Source organism: Aspergillus novofumigatus (assembly GCF_002847465.1).
Source record: "Aspergillus novofumigatus IBT 16806 chromosome Unknown P174scaffold_6, whole genome shotgun sequence".
NCBI lineage: Eukaryota > Fungi > Ascomycota > Eurotiomycetes > Eurotiales > Aspergillaceae > Aspergillus > Aspergillus novofumigatus.
Window position 1 is genome coordinate 1,000,490 of NW_020194279.1, and position 14,619 is coordinate 1,015,108.

General features: G+C 50.3%; 7 protein-coding genes across 7 annotated transcripts; 3 read left to right on the top strand and 4 right to left on the bottom strand.

The window, feature by feature from the left end:
- The first annotated feature begins 228 nt into the window (after positions 1-228).
- On the top strand, positions 229-1,570 carry coq4 (ubiquinone biosynthesis protein COQ4). Its single transcript, XM_024823578.1, has 2 exons — positions 229-492; positions 565-1,570. Exons 1-2 carry the CDS (start codon positions 282-284, stop codon positions 1,209-1,211), a joined length of 858 nt encoding a protein of 285 aa, XP_024680252.1. The 5' UTR covers positions 229-281; the 3' UTR covers positions 1,212-1,570.
- A 249-nt stretch (positions 1,571-1,819) lies between these two features.
- P174DRAFT_373889 (DNA-binding protein) lies at positions 1,820-2,462 on the bottom strand (the record flags this gene model as incomplete). Its single annotated transcript, XM_024822540.1, has 4 exons — positions 1,820-2,103; positions 2,171-2,181; positions 2,277-2,362; positions 2,439-2,462. 4 exons carry the CDS (start codon positions 2,460-2,462, stop codon positions 1,820-1,822), a joined length of 405 nt encoding a protein of 134 aa, XP_024680253.1.
- Positions 2,463-4,149: 1,687 nt separating this feature from the next.
- On the top strand, positions 4,150-6,209 carry P174DRAFT_422819 (guanine nucleotide exchange factor SEC2; the record flags this gene model as incomplete). Its single annotated transcript, XM_024825080.1, has 2 exons — positions 4,150-4,734; positions 4,797-6,209. The coding sequence occupies 2 exons, from the start codon at positions 4,150-4,152 to the stop codon at positions 6,207-6,209; spliced, it is 1,998 nt and encodes a 665-aa protein (XP_024680254.1).
- Positions 6,210-7,118: 909 nt separating this feature from the next.
- Positions 7,119-8,913, bottom strand: P174DRAFT_514103 (putative pre-mRNA splicing factor; the record flags this gene model as incomplete). Its single annotated transcript, XM_024832054.1, has 4 exons — positions 8,737-8,913; positions 8,631-8,684; positions 8,434-8,562; positions 7,119-8,395 (listed from the first exon to the last, which is right to left on the bottom strand). Exons 1-4 carry the CDS (start codon positions 8,822-8,824, stop codon positions 7,119-7,121), a joined length of 1,548 nt encoding a protein of 515 aa, XP_024680255.1. The 5' UTR covers positions 8,825-8,913.
- A 314-nt stretch (positions 8,914-9,227) lies between these two features.
- On the top strand, positions 9,228-13,001 carry pmt1 (protein mannosyltransferase 1). Its single transcript, XM_024832055.1, has 5 exons — positions 9,228-9,953; positions 10,024-10,313; positions 10,388-10,671; positions 10,730-12,190; positions 12,270-13,001. The coding sequence occupies exons 1-5, from the start codon at positions 9,691-9,693 to the stop codon at positions 12,846-12,848; spliced, it is 2,877 nt and encodes a 958-aa protein (XP_024680256.1). The 5' UTR covers positions 9,228-9,690; the 3' UTR covers positions 12,849-13,001.
- On the bottom strand, positions 12,934-13,960 carry P174DRAFT_492104 (uncharacterized protein). Its single transcript, XM_024830831.1, has 4 exons — positions 13,821-13,960; positions 13,716-13,759; positions 13,399-13,597; positions 12,934-13,305 (listed from the first exon to the last, which is right to left on the bottom strand). The coding sequence occupies exons 2-4, from the start codon at positions 13,742-13,744 to the stop codon at positions 13,255-13,257; spliced, it is 279 nt and encodes a 92-aa protein (XP_024680257.1). The 5' UTR covers positions 13,745-13,759; positions 13,821-13,960; the 3' UTR covers positions 12,934-13,254.
- On the bottom strand, positions 13,449-14,162 carry P174DRAFT_245230 (uncharacterized protein). Its single transcript, XM_024821441.1, has 2 exons — positions 13,764-14,162; positions 13,449-13,585 (listed from the first exon to the last, which is right to left on the bottom strand). The coding sequence occupies exon 1, from the start codon at positions 14,084-14,086 to the stop codon at positions 13,772-13,774; it is 315 nt and encodes a 104-aa protein (XP_024680258.1). The 5' UTR covers positions 14,087-14,162; the 3' UTR covers positions 13,449-13,585; positions 13,764-13,771.
- Positions 14,163-14,619: the final 457 nt, after the last annotated feature.

The window sequence follows — 14,619 nt, forward strand, 5'->3', positions numbered from 1 at the left end:
CACAAGATTCATATCATAAGAATGCCCTTGCGTCATAACATCTCATCATGGCATCTGACTCGGAGATTAACAAGAACAAGTGATAAAACTGCAAGATAAATTATGTCGATAACCTCTTATCGAACGCTTATCGGGGCTACGGCGTCCCAAGGCGACCAATTACGCCAACCGGAGGTCTTCCGCAATATCACAAAGTTCCCGGACCATCAGGCCATCATCTTTGGTTCGATTTAGAACAGGGTCATGTCCACAACGACATCGAACCCCCTCCAACTCACAATATGTCTGTCCTCGGGAGGCGCGGGGCAGGACTTGCTGCTCGAGGGACCACTCTAGCATCATCAGCAACTGCAAGTTACCTCATTCGGCCCTTCTCCGCCTTGAACCGCCCTCCGCCGAAGTATCCCGGCCATGTTCCTCTAACCTTTCTTGAGCGCGGTGCCCTGGCCGTTGGTTCTGCAGTAGGGTCGCTTATGAACCCTCGAAGAGCGGGTAAGGGATTGTGCCCGCCATTTTTATGTACTTATAATGCCGGGAGAGGCTAACGCATGCGTCCTCGTTCAGATCTCATTGCGGCTTTGGGCGAAGCTACTGCAACTCCCTACTTTATATACAGACTTCGCGATGCAATGCTATCTGATCCCACGGGCCGACGCATCCTTCGTGACCGCCCCCGCATCACCTCCGAAACTCTGAAACTGCCTTACCTCCGCACCTTGCCCGAGAACTCAGTGGGGCGCACCTATGCTACATGGCTTGATCGGGAAGGGGTCTCTCCCGACACGCGCGATAGTGTCAAGTATATTGATGACGAGGAATGCGCGTATGTCATGCAGCGGTATCGGGAGTGTCACGACTTCTACCATGCGGTGACTGGACTCCCTATTTTTGTCGAGGGAGAATTGGCACTCAAGGCGTTCGAGTTTCTGAATACACTCATTCCCATGACGGGGCTGAGCATCTTTGCCTTCGTGCGGTTGAAGCCCGCAGAACGGGAACGATTCTTCTCCCTACATTTACCATGGGCGGTTCGCAGTGGGCTTGCCAGTAAAGAACTGATCAATGTATACTGGGAGGAGATCTTGGAGAAAGACGTTGACGAGCTTCGGAAAGAGCTGGGAATTGAGAGACCCCCAGATCTACGAGAAATCCGGAAATTGATGCGGCAACAACAAAAGCGGGAGAAGGAGAGGCTCGAAGGAAAATCGTGACCGATCAACAGAGCTCCTCCTTGAGGAGATTCCAGAGATTCTGACTTCCGTATTACCAAAAGGAAGCAGTGGAGGATTCAAAAAGAGATGCCAAAAGATTACCCTAGATGATGGATATTCGCAACCGGACATCTGGTTTCAAGGCCACGAACTACATCAGGCGACTCAAGTCAACGTCGACTGAACAAAGAGTTGAAGCTAGGGAGAGCTCGCTCTGCCCGTGAATGTCTCCATCGCCTGGATTCCCTGTTCAATGACCTCACAGTCGGGTATTTGTCTTTGTAAATCGTGAATCATAAATTAACACCACTCATCAGCAACTGCTTAGCTCAAGCTGGGTTCAAAGACTGCCAAAACAGGAAATTGCCCCAACTTGTAGAATACATAGCTTGTATGCGCCCGCTATGCTAGCTCGCATCAAGAAGGACTTTGGGGAACGTGAGACAACTGTCGAATCATGAATTAGCCCGTATCAGTTGTAACGCTTTGAAATTTTTCCCAGAACCGAAGGATAGAGGTATCAGAATGGGCTTTATCTGCAAGAGGCCGCTAATAAGCAAAAGCACATTTCCGCCGACGAATCCTGTTCTCTTTTCAGAGATACGTGCTTATAAATCCAGCAGATCATCGTCGTCGTCCCAGCCGCCTTTGCGCCGAGAGATAACGATCTTCTGTTCCTCCTCCTCCTTCCGTTGACTTTCCGCAATGGCGTTCAATAACTCTTTGAGTTGTTCTTCGGTGACCTTCTGGCGGATTTGTCCTGTCTGGGCAAGCATGATGAGCCTGTTCTCGACATCGATGGCGCGCGATTCTTTAACAAGACGGATTCGTCCCAGCCGATCGGCAGCTTCGGGTTCAAGAATTTGGTTCAGGATAGCGGAGCGACGTTCAGCTAGCGAGTCAGTTCAGTATGTTGTTGGGAAAAGAGCCCGGTGTTTCGCGAGGTCATCATAGCATACCTTCAGCTTGTCTGCGAAGGAAAGAGTTAGCGATCATGTGTGCATTTGCCGACTGAAATAAAGAAGGCTACAGGAGACGGTGAAGTGGTCGACAGGCGACGCCTACCTTCTTTGTTCATCCTGATTCTCCCCACCAGCTCCTCGAGCGCCACCTTGTTGTTGCTGGAGTTGTGCGAGACGGGCCCGTCTGATCTGTAGATTGTTAAATACCTGGCCAACAATACCAGATTGGGGACGTTGAAAAACGTCGCAAGGCTGCTGTACCAACCTCTTCCAGCTCCGCGTCAGCCATGGTGATTTGTTTTCGTGAGACAAGGGGTCAATATCCGAGGGGTCTTTTGTGCTGCAAAAGGAGTCCCCTCTTGATGAGAAGGAATTCAGGGAGCTGAGACTGTTCGGAGAAAATAGATGCTAATATTGGTGCTGGAACCTCCAATAATCGTTCATCCGGAGTACTGAAGTTTGGAACCCCACTTCGTGGCCTGAGGCCACCTTAATGGGGGTGGGGCGCCATGAGGCATCGACATTCCCGCTCGACTAAGGTAGTACGTAAGGTAGCAGGATCCGTACCTTAGTTTATGATTTGCAGGGGCCATCCATGATGGTATCTCAGGCTCGATAAGGGTCACCCTACTATGTACCTAGGTACACCACTGTGTTGCAATCTGTATGCATAGCCCGTTCTGTTCGCCCAGTTGGGCAACTATAGGTGACTGCCTCGTTGCCTAGGATCGACATTCGAAACCCGTTGGTCTATCCGTATCTATCTATGTAAGGTTACGATGGAGTCTCTAGGGTATCTGGCATGTCTCAGACATTGATTGCGGGTTAGCGATCCACTCGTCTCTTCCTGTAGGCTGCGTGATGTGTAGGGAGTAGTGTCGTCATCAGTTGCCAATTGAACACTCATCAAATATGATAGTGATCGCATTTAGATGGATAGAGCTTATTCGGCAGATCCGTTTAGTCTACTCCGTAGAAAAGGAAACTATATGAGACTTGGATGACGATTATTCCCGATAATATTAGCTAGTCGAACTCCAAGGAATGTACTCGGTTTCTCATGGGTCATCCAATTCTCCAGAAGCATTTGCGAAGAAGCAACAGAAATAGCAATTTCGCGATAACAATTCAGTGAATGATGTCTTAAGCGCCAGCCATGGAAGGGACCTGGGACTTGCATCTTGTCTCTTGACGGAGGATCCGAGTCGAACGACGTAATTCCGTAGCTGCATCTGCATCAAGATCGGCTTGCCTGTTCTGGAAAAGCGTTCAATGACTCAGCGAGTGGATCCTGTTTGCCTCAGGCCAATGACAGCCACACCTGTCAATGCTCACCGTCAAGCGTCCAGTCGTTTGGGCCTGAAGGACAAGGCCAAGAATCCTCCCAGCAGTCCTTAACGGAGACCCGAAGTCAAGTCCGTTATCGCCTGCTCCTTCAAGACGCCTCCCAACCTGCTTCCTCTCCTCATAAAAGAGGGGTTACTCCGACTACCACTCCCTTCAACTAATTATTTACTACTTTCAATATATCACCCTTCCTACATTTTAATTCTGCTGTCTATATATACTCTCATTCTGTTCATCGTCTCCGTCGTGTCCTACCCTCCTACCCCTTCTCCCGTTTCCATCGTCGACGCCAGTTCGATCTCTTGATGCCTCGTATCTCAACTCGCTAGCCGCTACGTGTTCTGCGAGTCCGGACTGGACCTTATTTTGAAATAATTATTCACTTGTGGGAATTCTGAATGGGCGAGGTGTATCACCTATATTCATGGTCGTGACACCTGAACTGGGTCACCGCGCCTCTCCGGTTCTCTGAATTCGTTGCTGCTCTCTCCACTCCGCCATGGCTGAGTATGTACCCATTGTTTCCCTCGCCATTGGGTATGATGATTGGTGAATTTACTGACTTCAAGAGCAGTTTAATTGCATTCCAAACGTATCATTTACGGCATAGCTTCCTTTCACCTTCCAATATGATTCCCCGTCCCAGCAATCACAAGCGATCCCTCTCCTCCGGTCCCAGGACACTTTCTCCTGATAGAACGGTGATGAAGACCAAGTCCACAAATGATCTCGCAGCAATTGCCACCGAGAAGCCTTCTCTTGCAGGTCGTTCTAATAGTGCTGGGAATATCCCTGATAGTGGTTTCAGTACTTTGAGGGACCCAAGACTCGCGAATAACTCTGAGGCATCCGACACATCATCGACGCCATCCCATCATCCGGATTTGAGCAGTGAGGTTGCTGCTTTGAGTGTGAAATTGATACAGGCGATCAATAATCAGACTACACTCGATGACAATCTGGTTGCCACCCGACAGGAATTGGAACAGGCCCAGAATCGGATCAAGTCATTGGAGTCGGAAAATGAGAAGTACCGACATGATATTGAGCACGCGGTTCTTATCAAGAAAGCCGATGCGGACCGTGAGATCTCGCAGTTGAAGGCCGCTCTCGCGGAGGAGAAGGCTCAGCGCGCCATTGTCGAGAAGGGTAAAAAGACCATTGAACAGGAACTGGAGACTCTAACTGCCGCACTCTTCGAGGAGGCGAATAAGGTAAGTCAATTTCTTTTTTCGACAACACGTTATATAACTAGTATCTAACATGACTGGAATAGATGGTCGCTGCTGCGAAGCTGGAGCGTGAGGCGGTCGAAAAGAAGAACGAACAATTACGAGCTCAGGTGAAGGACACAGAATTACTCCTTGCATCTCATCAAGAACAGTTAGCCGAGCTTAAGTCTGTGATGCAAGGAATGAATATTGCCAAGGACGACGTTGAAATTCGCACCACCATTTCCACAGCGCCATCCTCGCCAGGTGGGCATCAACACTTACCAGGTATATTTACGAGGAGCTTGGAGACTGCCGATCTTCCCGAACCGTCCCCGCACGTCGAGGAGATCGTTCCAGGCCCCTCAACCAGTTTTCCCCATCTGTTCAAGTCAGTATGTCGGACGGATATTCAGGCCTTTGAAGATTTCCGAGAACTGTTCAGTCTATCGAGTGCGTCGAAGCCGCCAAGCAGGGCTGCCAGTGGTTCTTACGCCGGCTTGAATGTTATGAGCCTAGCCAATTTCAGCAGTGCCGGGTTTGGTTCGGCGTCTTCATCCCCCGCCAAGTCCACTCATTCGCCGAATGGAAGCATGTCATCTCCTCAGCCTGCCACCTCCCATATCCCACTCAAAGACACGCGCTTTTACAAACGCGTGCTCATGGAGGACATTGAACCTACTCTTCGGCTGGATGCTGCGCCCGGGATCTCGTGGTTGACGCGACGTGCGGTATTGAGCAGCATCTGCGAAGGGAGCCTCGTTGTTGAACCGATCCCGCCTGCAACAAGGAAATATGGATTCCCATGCTCACTCTGTGGTGATCGTAGACCTGGATCTGCCAACGAGAGAACGCATCGCTTTCGGACGTCCGACAGTGATACGGCTCAGCGCTATCCTTTGTGTGTCCTTTGTCTAGAGAAGGTTCGCTCTTCTTGTGAATTTACTGGCTATCTACGTCTCATCTTGGATGGTCATATCCGTGCGGGCGATGCAGAAGAAGAGAAGGACGCTTGGGAAGAAACAGTTCGCTTGAGAGAGCGCATGTTTTGGTCCCGCATCGGCGGAGGGGTCGTCCCTACGTTTGCTCAGGCCAATGGCTTTGAAAACGCTGGTCCGTCGCAATCAAGACGTAACTTGGGAGACCAGACATGCGATGATGAGCAAGATCGGCTTGATGCTCCTCTTGAGACATGTGAAACTCACGATCATGACAACGACCACGGCGTTTCGGACTCCGATTATGACAATGCATCCGTGAGTGGGTATACTTCCGCGTCAGGCGTTTCAAGGCCATTCTATGACAGCCCCCAGTCTCATGCTTCGGAGAAGGAGAGAGATGGGTATCTTGAACATGGCGTGAGTCAAGTGACACTATCCGCGACTAGTGACGACCCCAAGTCTATCGCTCACGTTGAGGAGTCCCTCGTTATTCGGACCGCGAAGAATGATGACGACCATGATGATGATCGAAGCTGAAGACTTTCGACTCAGCGTTCTCTCTGTTTTCCATCTACGATACGACTGTCCTTCATTTTCGAGTCCCCCTTTGCTGCCGCTATTTTCAACTTACATGCCCATTGCCCTTCTTGCATAGCTGCCCGTCAATGGCTCGACCGCGCAGCAGGCTACGTGTATTATTAATTAATATGGAGCTGCGGCCCGAACGTCTGTACGCATAATTTGCCTCTTTTTGTCCTTCTTTGCGCTTATTTTTACCATTTTCTTAGTGAGGTTGTTCAGGACTGTTTTGACATGGTTTCCTTTCCCATCGAGCATCCAGCTGACCTGACATCAACCCATTCTATCCAGCGTGTTTTGTTTCTTATTCTGCTTGCTCATACCTAACCTTTCGGCCCCTTTTATCCGTCGTTTCCATTAATTCCAGCGGAGAAGCCGTCAGGATTTAATATATGGAGGGAATGGTGCACAGCATGATTTGTGTCTGGTACATGACATCTACTTGCACATATACGATAGATTTCTGCAGATAATGATGAACTATTCGGGAATATTGACTGAACCGTCCTCCGCCCTTATGTGTCTACACTTTAAGCCATCATGCCCATCAATACTGTAGTTACGATGATAGCTCGACGTTGTATCAAGTCTTCCGCATGCCCAACTTGGAGTAATACAGAGGGATCATGGATTTGAGAAGATTTTACTCAATGCACAGTCAAACGTCCAAAAAATAGTCATTAGATGAAGGGACAAATAACTCGGCAACCATCACATTCGATAGTGACCAAGGAAGAAAGAAGAGTACTACTTTACAGGTAAAGTGAACATGCGCGCCTTTTCGCAGAAGAAAGTCCAAGGAAAAGTACTCCAGAATGAGAAACGCCTCGAAAACAATTTGGATTTCACCCCGCTATTTCTAGCGCTCTAACCTTGCTTGTAACGTTCGTGAATTTGTCGAATCTGCTCCTCGATATTCAGACTCTGAGGGTTGGGCGGGCCCCCTGCAGGACCAACCATCGGCGGTGTGGGGCCCGCTCCAGGGGGATTCTCGTAGGCCATTCTTTTCTTCCTTGCTTCCTCCTCAGGATCGAGGCCTGCGGTGAGTGATGAATCGAATACGTCGCTTCGCTGGCTTGCCAGCCGTTTCAGATTATTGACCACATCGGCGGTCGACAGATTCGTGGTGGCGCTCCGCGACTCGGCTTTGGCGCGCTGCTCCTTCCACCGGGGGTCCAGCAGTTCGATACGCATGTGCTGGTCGAGTTCAGCCACAGGAATCTGCTGGTGACAGTTGGGACAGAGTGCAGTGGCGCCGGAAGGATTGAGACGGCGCGCTTGTGCGCGCGGTACGTAGTCGGAGCGGATACGCATCGGTTGCTGTCCAGGGGCCGCTTTGGCAGCTGCTTGTGCGGCGGCGGCCTGTTCTCGGGCCTCCATCCGCTCCCGAATCCGTTGCTCTTCTTCCTGCGCGGCGGCGGAGGCCATAGGATAGGGTTGCGGTACCGGTGCTTGAGGAGGATATGGTGAAACTGACGGAGGGGCAGGTTGTGCCACCGGCTCGGGTTGTGCTGGAGGATAGGCGTTGTAGTAGACTTGGGCTTCCTGGTCTGTTGGCATGGCTTCTTCGATCCGCAGTGGGTTTAGCGACATCATAGCTTTTTGTTCCAGGGAGGCGGATTGTAGATCGTTGAGAGATGTAGGTGGGGGTAGGTCGGTCTGATCGTCCGCTTCAGTGAAGAGGACAGTTTCGACCACCACGAAGTCATGCCAGTCGATCTGTGCATAAGCTATCCGTTCCTGTTCCTCCTCCTCTTCCTTCTTCTGTTTCTGTTGCTCTTGGTACTTCACCCACTCGGCGCGCTGTTTCGCCCGCTCCAAGATGTGGAATTTGTTCTTCACATTGTTTTCTAGTTCGGCGATTCTGCGCCTTTCTGACGTGGACTCGTCGATTCCTTCTGCTCTTAAGAGGATGGTATATTGGTCGACCAATCGAGTGAAAAATTGATAGAGACTGTGCTGCGGGCGAAGAAAATCGAACTGAAAGTTTCTCGCTTCGCGCTGCGACAGAGCGGTCATAAAAGACTTGCCCCTCTTAGCAACATAGAGCGCCGTAAGTTTAACAACCTCCAGATCCTGCGCGTTGATTATAGGCATCCGAGCCGAAAAGTGAAATCCCGGGGCTCTGCGGGCCCCTTGGGCTTCTCTGGTTCTGGAGCTGCCGTTGGCTCGCCTGGACGACCTGCTGCTACTGCAGTCCCTCTTCCTTCTTTGATCTCGTTCAGCCGCCACTGGTAGAAGCTCGCATAAGCATCCCCGGGGTTCAGAAAGGAGAATTTCGGGTTGTTTTTCTCTTTTTCGCGCACACGCTCTGGAAGAATACTGTTAGCTTACAATGGAACATGAGATCGACGAAATCGACGTATAGCGACGGCGCACCTTCGAAAACAAATCCGTTCCGAGCAACATAGCCCGCAGTTTTTTCCACAATAGCTAAATAAGATGTCAGCATATATCTCCAACAGAAACCTTTTGAGAGACGAACCTCGAATGTCTTTAGGTGGCAGGACCACACCCTCTGGAGGTTTGTTCACCTCATCTGGAAGAGTTGGAGTATTCCCATTAGAAGCCATATTCAATGCCAGAATCAGAACGACGATGGAAAATGTCAGGACGGTGTGGTTGCTGTCCTTGACTCCGCCGGCGTGCTTTTTGCCCTGGGACTGACTTCATTGGGATGGAAAGTTGCCGCGCCTTGTTGGCGGCTACTGGATAAACGCGCGCATAGGCACTTACTATTATTGGGTGGGCCTTTTAAGGCCAGCTCAAAATTACGGCTAGTAATTTATGTGTGTCACAAACTTCAAGTTTATGGCGGTACTTTGTACCTTTCTAGATACATCCGCATCCGTACTACTTTGGTCCTCATCTACTGCGCTGCAGTGACTTGGAGGTTCTAAGAATGGAGTTGAATGGCGGCCAGAAATATTTATTTGATAATGAGCCTTGACAGGAGAGACGTTTCAAAGTAAAGTCAACTATTTTCTATGAGATAGTTAAGTCCCTGCCACCAAAACTCGCTCTTTCTCAGTGGTTCCTACCTAGGTACTCTGAGCACGCCGGCCCCATACTACCCTTACTTAGCTCTTGTCCGCCTCCGCTGACATCTGGCCTAAACTGAGCTGACGCTTTCTTCGACCTCCCTGATTGTTTCACACATGTTGTCCTGCTTTTGCTACTCCTTTGATAGTAGCCTTCCTCCTCTTACTTTCACCTTTTAATTTTGTCATGGCGAGTCGCATTTCGATTCATTACTCTCGTTTATAACCCAAATTCAGCTTGGTTTCATCCTTCGGCGTGGGGTAATCTAAGAGCTCCCCTCTGGAGTCGGAGCATTCTACCACTCGTGCCAGATTATTTCGCTGTCTGACGGCATAATTTTTTTACTTGTTATCTGACCTATCTACTTTCGCTCCAATTGCGGGAGCCCCTATCAGACATGTCGCAAAAATCGAAAGAGACCTTACAGGTCAAGCCTTTGCCCAGAAAAGGCCGCTCTCCAAGTCGCTCTCCGAGACCGAAGGACCGCAAGAAAGTGCCGGCAAACATATCAAGCTATGGATCGGAGGGTGTCAAGGATAACAATATATTCTACCTTCCCACTTCGGACTATAAGGCGCTCGTCTTGGTCACGCTTGTTGCTCTGGTTGTTCGTCTCTTCCGTATCTATCAGCCTTCTAGCGTCGTTTTCGACGAAGTCCAGTACGTCTTCATATCGCTTTTTGAATGCACATATTGTGGGTATGCTATGGCGCTAATAATTGGTGAACAGCTTTGGCGGCTTCGCAAGCAAATATATAAAAGGCAGATTTTTCATGGATGTGCACCCTCCTCTCGCCAAACTGCTCATCACACTTGCTGGCTGGCTGGCTGGTTTTGATGGTAATTTTGACTTCAAGGACATTGGCAAGGATTATCTTGAACCCGGAGTCCCATATGTTGCTATGCGCTTGCTTCCAGCCGTATTGGGCGTCCTTACCGTTCCTTTGATGTTTCTGACCCTGAAAGCGAGCGGTTGCCGAACTATAACTGCTGTCCTCGGGGCCGGAGTCGTAATCTTTGGTAAGATGATACTGATATATATATATATATATATATATATATTTGACCAGACTATGTTCGCTGACCATCTGCAGAAAATGGTCTAATCACTCAATCCCGTCTAATCCTGTTGGACTCGCCGTTGGTCTTCTTCACAGCGCTCACGGCGCTGGCGTTTACTAGTTTTACAAACCAGCAGGAGCTTGGGCCTTCTCATGCCTTCCGTGGACCCTGGTGGTTCTGGTTGGCAGCAACGGGTCTATCCCTGGGCGCCACATTGAGCGTTAAATGGGTCGGGCTTTTCACAGTCGCGTGGGTCGGTTCTCTCACTCTCCTGCAACTGTGGGTGCTTTGGGGCGACGCCCAGAACATCACACCGGTATGTCTTCGTTATTGATTAGAGCTTCCTCACCCTATGTCAAAGCTAATTGCTCCAGCGCTTATGGTTCAAACACTTCTTTGCCCGGGTTTTCTGTCTCATCATCATTCCCCTTGGCTTTTACTGTGGAATGTTTGCAATTCATTTCCTATGCTTGGTCAACCCGGGAGATGGAGATGGATTCATGTCGTCAGAATTCCAGGCCACATTAAACTCCAAGGGAATGCAAGATGTTCCTGCAGACGTTGTTTTCGGTTCGCGTGTGAGCATTCGTCACCTGAACACCCAGGGAGGCTACCTTCACTCTCATGCCCATATGTATCCCACCGGAAGCAAACAGCAGCAGATCACTCTCTATCCTCACAAAGACGAGAACAATGTCTTCATCCTTGAGAACCAGACCCAGCCCCTTGGTCCCTTTGGACAAGTGGAGGGCCCTTACGCTTGGGACAATATTACTACCGAGTACATCCAAGATGGTGCGGCGATAAGACTCTACCATGCGGTAACACATAGGAGACTTCACTCGCACGACGAGCGACCTCCTGTGACAGACGTCGACTGGCAATTTGAAGTGTCTGCGTATGGGTATGAGGGGTTCCCAGGCGACGCAAATGATCTCTTCCGTGTTGAGATTGTCAAGTCGAAGTCCGACGGCGAGGAAGCGAAGAAAAGGTTAAGAACCATCGAATCTAAATTCCGGCTTGTCCATGTCATGACTGGCTGCGTTCTATTCTCCCACAAGGTGAAGCTTCCTGAGTGGGGTTTCGAGCAGCAGGAAGTGACTTGCGCCAGAGGAGGCACCCTGCCGAACAGTCTTTGGTACATCGAGTCAAACCATCATCCGATGTTACCTGAGGATGCAGAAAAGGTCAATTACCGAAACCCTGGGTTCTTTGGGAAGTTCTGGGAGCTCCAGAAAGTCATGTGGACTACAAATGCTGGGCTGACCGAGTCTCATGCCTGGGATTCTCGTCCACCATCGTGGCCAACTCTGCTCAGGGGCATCAATTTCTGGGGTCGTGATCACCGTCAGATTTATCTCCTCGGCAACCCCTTCATCTGGTGGTCGTCGACTGTCGCCATTGTCATCTATATTGTCTTCAAGGGCATCGCCGTTATCCGTTGGCAACGCAGTTGTGGTGATTATCGCAACGTCAACTTCAAGCGATTTGATTATGAAGTCGGTACGAGCGTGCTTGGCTGGGCTCTCCACTACTTCCCCTTCTATCTCATGGCTCGGCAGCTCTTTCTACATCATTACTTCCCGGCCCTCTACTTCGCCCTCATGGCGCTGTGCCAGGAGTTCGATTTTATCGCCAATCGCTTCAAGGCCTTCGGTCTGTCATCGAGGCCTATCATTGGCAAAGGATTGGTCGCAGTCTTTCTGGCTCTCAGTATCTTCACCTTCACTCTTTACTCCCCATTAGTCTATGGCAATCCTTGGACCCAAGATGCTTGCAAGAAGGTCAAACTCCTTAGCACCTGGGATTTTGATTGCAACACATTTTACACTGACGTAAGTGTTCCAGAGTGGCAGCCTCCGCGACGAGGATACTAGATTAATGAACGCCCGACGGCTGACGACAACACATTAGCTTGGTCAATATGTTACTCAATTTGTCAATGCGAACCCAATTGCATCCTCAACGCCCTCCGCACAGGTAACCCCAGTTCCAGGATTGCCTGTCCAAGATTTACCCGTTCAGGAACCGCCGGTGGCACCGCCCCAGCAGCATCAGCAGGAGGTTCACAAGGAGGTTCACAAGGAGGTTCACAAGGAGGCTCAGGAGGAGGCTCAGGGGGCAAGCGTCACTTCTCAGGCCCAACAGCCTCGCGGAACAATGGCGCGAGTGGAGTACCGTGATCAGCATGGCAATGTTCTTGATGAGGCGCTCGTCGCATCTCTTGCCAAGGAAGGCAAGGTTTCTTTTGAAACCCGGCACGAAACTCGGACTCGCCTTGAACATGCCCATGAAGTAGAGATGGTAGACGGTCAGATTGCACCGCCACACCCAGATGTGGAGGGGCAAAATCCTGAGACTGTCAAGAACCAGGAACAGCAGGCTGCAGGAGACAGCCCAGCTTCGGCTGCTGTGGGTGAGAGCTCAGTGGAGGAACCAAGTTCCCCTGAGCCAAAGCCGGCTAGCGAAGCAAATGAGGCAACTCAGAATTAAAGCAATGGAATGTCATATATGGAGTGTAATGAGTGGCTTTGGAGTGGTTGCTGGTCCTCTTTCTGAACATTCGAGGCTTGGCAAAGTCGGTTTCAGTATCTCTTCTGTTGAACAATATTCTTCTTGACCGAATGAAATGTGCGATTAAACGTGTGATTTCCACAAATTCTTCATGCGAACCGTACCCACTGTAGGATAATGCCTGACAGTTCTGCAAAAAATAGGATGAAAAAGAACAATTGATCCACGTATTGACTTCCATCAAAACATACTATGCACACAAAGCTCTGGCATGAATCTGCACCCCAAACTCTAGTCCTCTCAGTCGCTTTTAGTGTACAGCAATCAACATCGGAACACATCCGATGTTCGCCTCTAGCTTTCGATCCTCCGCCATATGCCCCATTTAGTAGTCCCACTCCTCCTTACCGTACTTGTTGAAGCGCTCGTGAAGGTCCTATGATGCAAAGAAGTGGGTTGTCAGCAATCCATTCACATGTACTACCTGACATAAGAGCCGCCATGACGATAAAAGGCGAGGGGTCATTACCACGGGCAGAGTGACATTGGGGACAATGACGGTGTTCAGAGCGCTGGGAGCGTTTCTGAGGGGCTGGCTCTTGTCACCGTGAGGGTGGTACTGGTACTTGTAGATCTTGCCGTCGTCATCGCGCTCCCAAGGCATGGAGCTCTCGCCGATACGAACGTTGCTCTCAGAGGTGACCGAGGTGGGCTTTCTACCGAAGTACCTGTTGACAAATAATTGGTAAGCGGCGTCCGTACAATCCAGCGTGCAATTGGTGACAATCGGGTTCTGCAGTCGCTTTCTGTGTCGAATGTGCGCGATAGGGAGGAGGATTTATTCACCATCCAGCAATCAGGAAAGCTCCGGACATGACACCGAGCAGAACCTACAACACCCTTTAGCGAGGAGTCCAGTCAGTCGAGCGGAGCTCAGCAAGAGATCCATACGTAGAGCTCGGGGTCGCGCTTGGGGCCTTGTCGAGGGTGGCCTCCTCAAGCTTGGAGCTGTAGTTTCGGCGCGGGGCAGCCCGGAAAAGAGACTGACGGGCGAAAGCCCGGCGGGAAGCCATGGCAGCAATTGAAGACATGGTGAGAAATTTGTAGATTTGAAGACTGGTTGTCTGCGAAGACTGCAATCGGGGGGTTCTCTGAGAGAAAGTGGGAAGATCGAATGTGTCAAACGATGATGTTGCCGGCGCATCATCAGGTGACATCCCGTTGGCCCATCCGCTCCCGATGCTTAGTCATGCATGTTATTGGGCTGGGACTCGCCGCCTGCAAAGGCAAAATGTCATCGTTCAATGAGTCGCCGAGTGCGCAAGGGTGCCAACGCCTCGTCAGTGCGAAAAAGGGTTCCAGGGTGCTTGCTAACTCACTCGCCTTTGGACTGTTTTTCCTTCCAGCCGTGATGTGACGAAGATCTGACTTCTTCCTCTTACATCCGCTCATCAAATTCGCAACTGTACTCAAGGTCTGTGAGGACCATACCATTTGATTTCCCATCTCCGATAGGGGGCGATGACATATGCTCTGCTCTCCTCTGCTCTACTCCCAGGGGCTTGCAGTATTGAGATTTCACAAGCACACATGAAACTAACTACACCGCTATATTATAGGTTGCTTACATTCCTTTACGATCCGTTCTTCCTGTTGCGAAAGATAACGCAGAAATAACTCCCTGTCGCTCCTTATCCACGTCTAAACTCCGATTAGCGTCCTCTCATATATTTTTTGCGACTGGGCTGCC

Coding starts and splice junctions, on each gene's coding strand:
- pmt1 (XM_024832055.1), top strand. CDS start 9,691: ATGTCGCAAAAATCGAAAGAGACCTTACAGGTCAAGCCTTTGCCCAGA. Junction 9,954..10,023: donor GTCGTTTTCGACGAAGTCCA/GTACGTCTTCAT, acceptor ATTGGTGAACAG/CTTTGGCGGCTTCGCAAGCA. Junction 10,672..10,729: donor ACGCCCAGAACATCACACCG/GTATGTCTTCGT, acceptor TAATTGCTCCAG/CGCTTATGGTTCAAACACTT.
- coq4 (XM_024823578.1), top strand. CDS start 282: ATGTCTGTCCTCGGGAGGCGCGGGGCAGGACTTGCTGCTCGAGGGACC. Junction 493..564: donor TATGAACCCTCGAAGAGCGG/GTAAGGGATTGT, acceptor GTCCTCGTTCAG/ATCTCATTGCGGCTTTGGGC.
- P174DRAFT_492104 (XM_024830831.1), bottom strand. CDS start 13,744: ATGTCCGGAGCTTTCCTGATTGCTGGATG. Junction 13,598..13,715: donor GCTTTCCTGATTGCTGGATG/GTGAATAAATCC, acceptor ATTTGTCAACAG/GTACTTCGGTAGAAAGCCCA. Junction 13,306..13,398: donor CCAATGTCACTCTGCCCGTG/GTAATGACCCCT, acceptor TTTGCATCATAG/GACCTTCACGAGCGCTTCAA.
- P174DRAFT_245230 (XM_024821441.1), bottom strand. CDS start 14,086: ATGTCACCTGATGATGCGCCGGCAACATCATCGTTTGACACATTCGAT.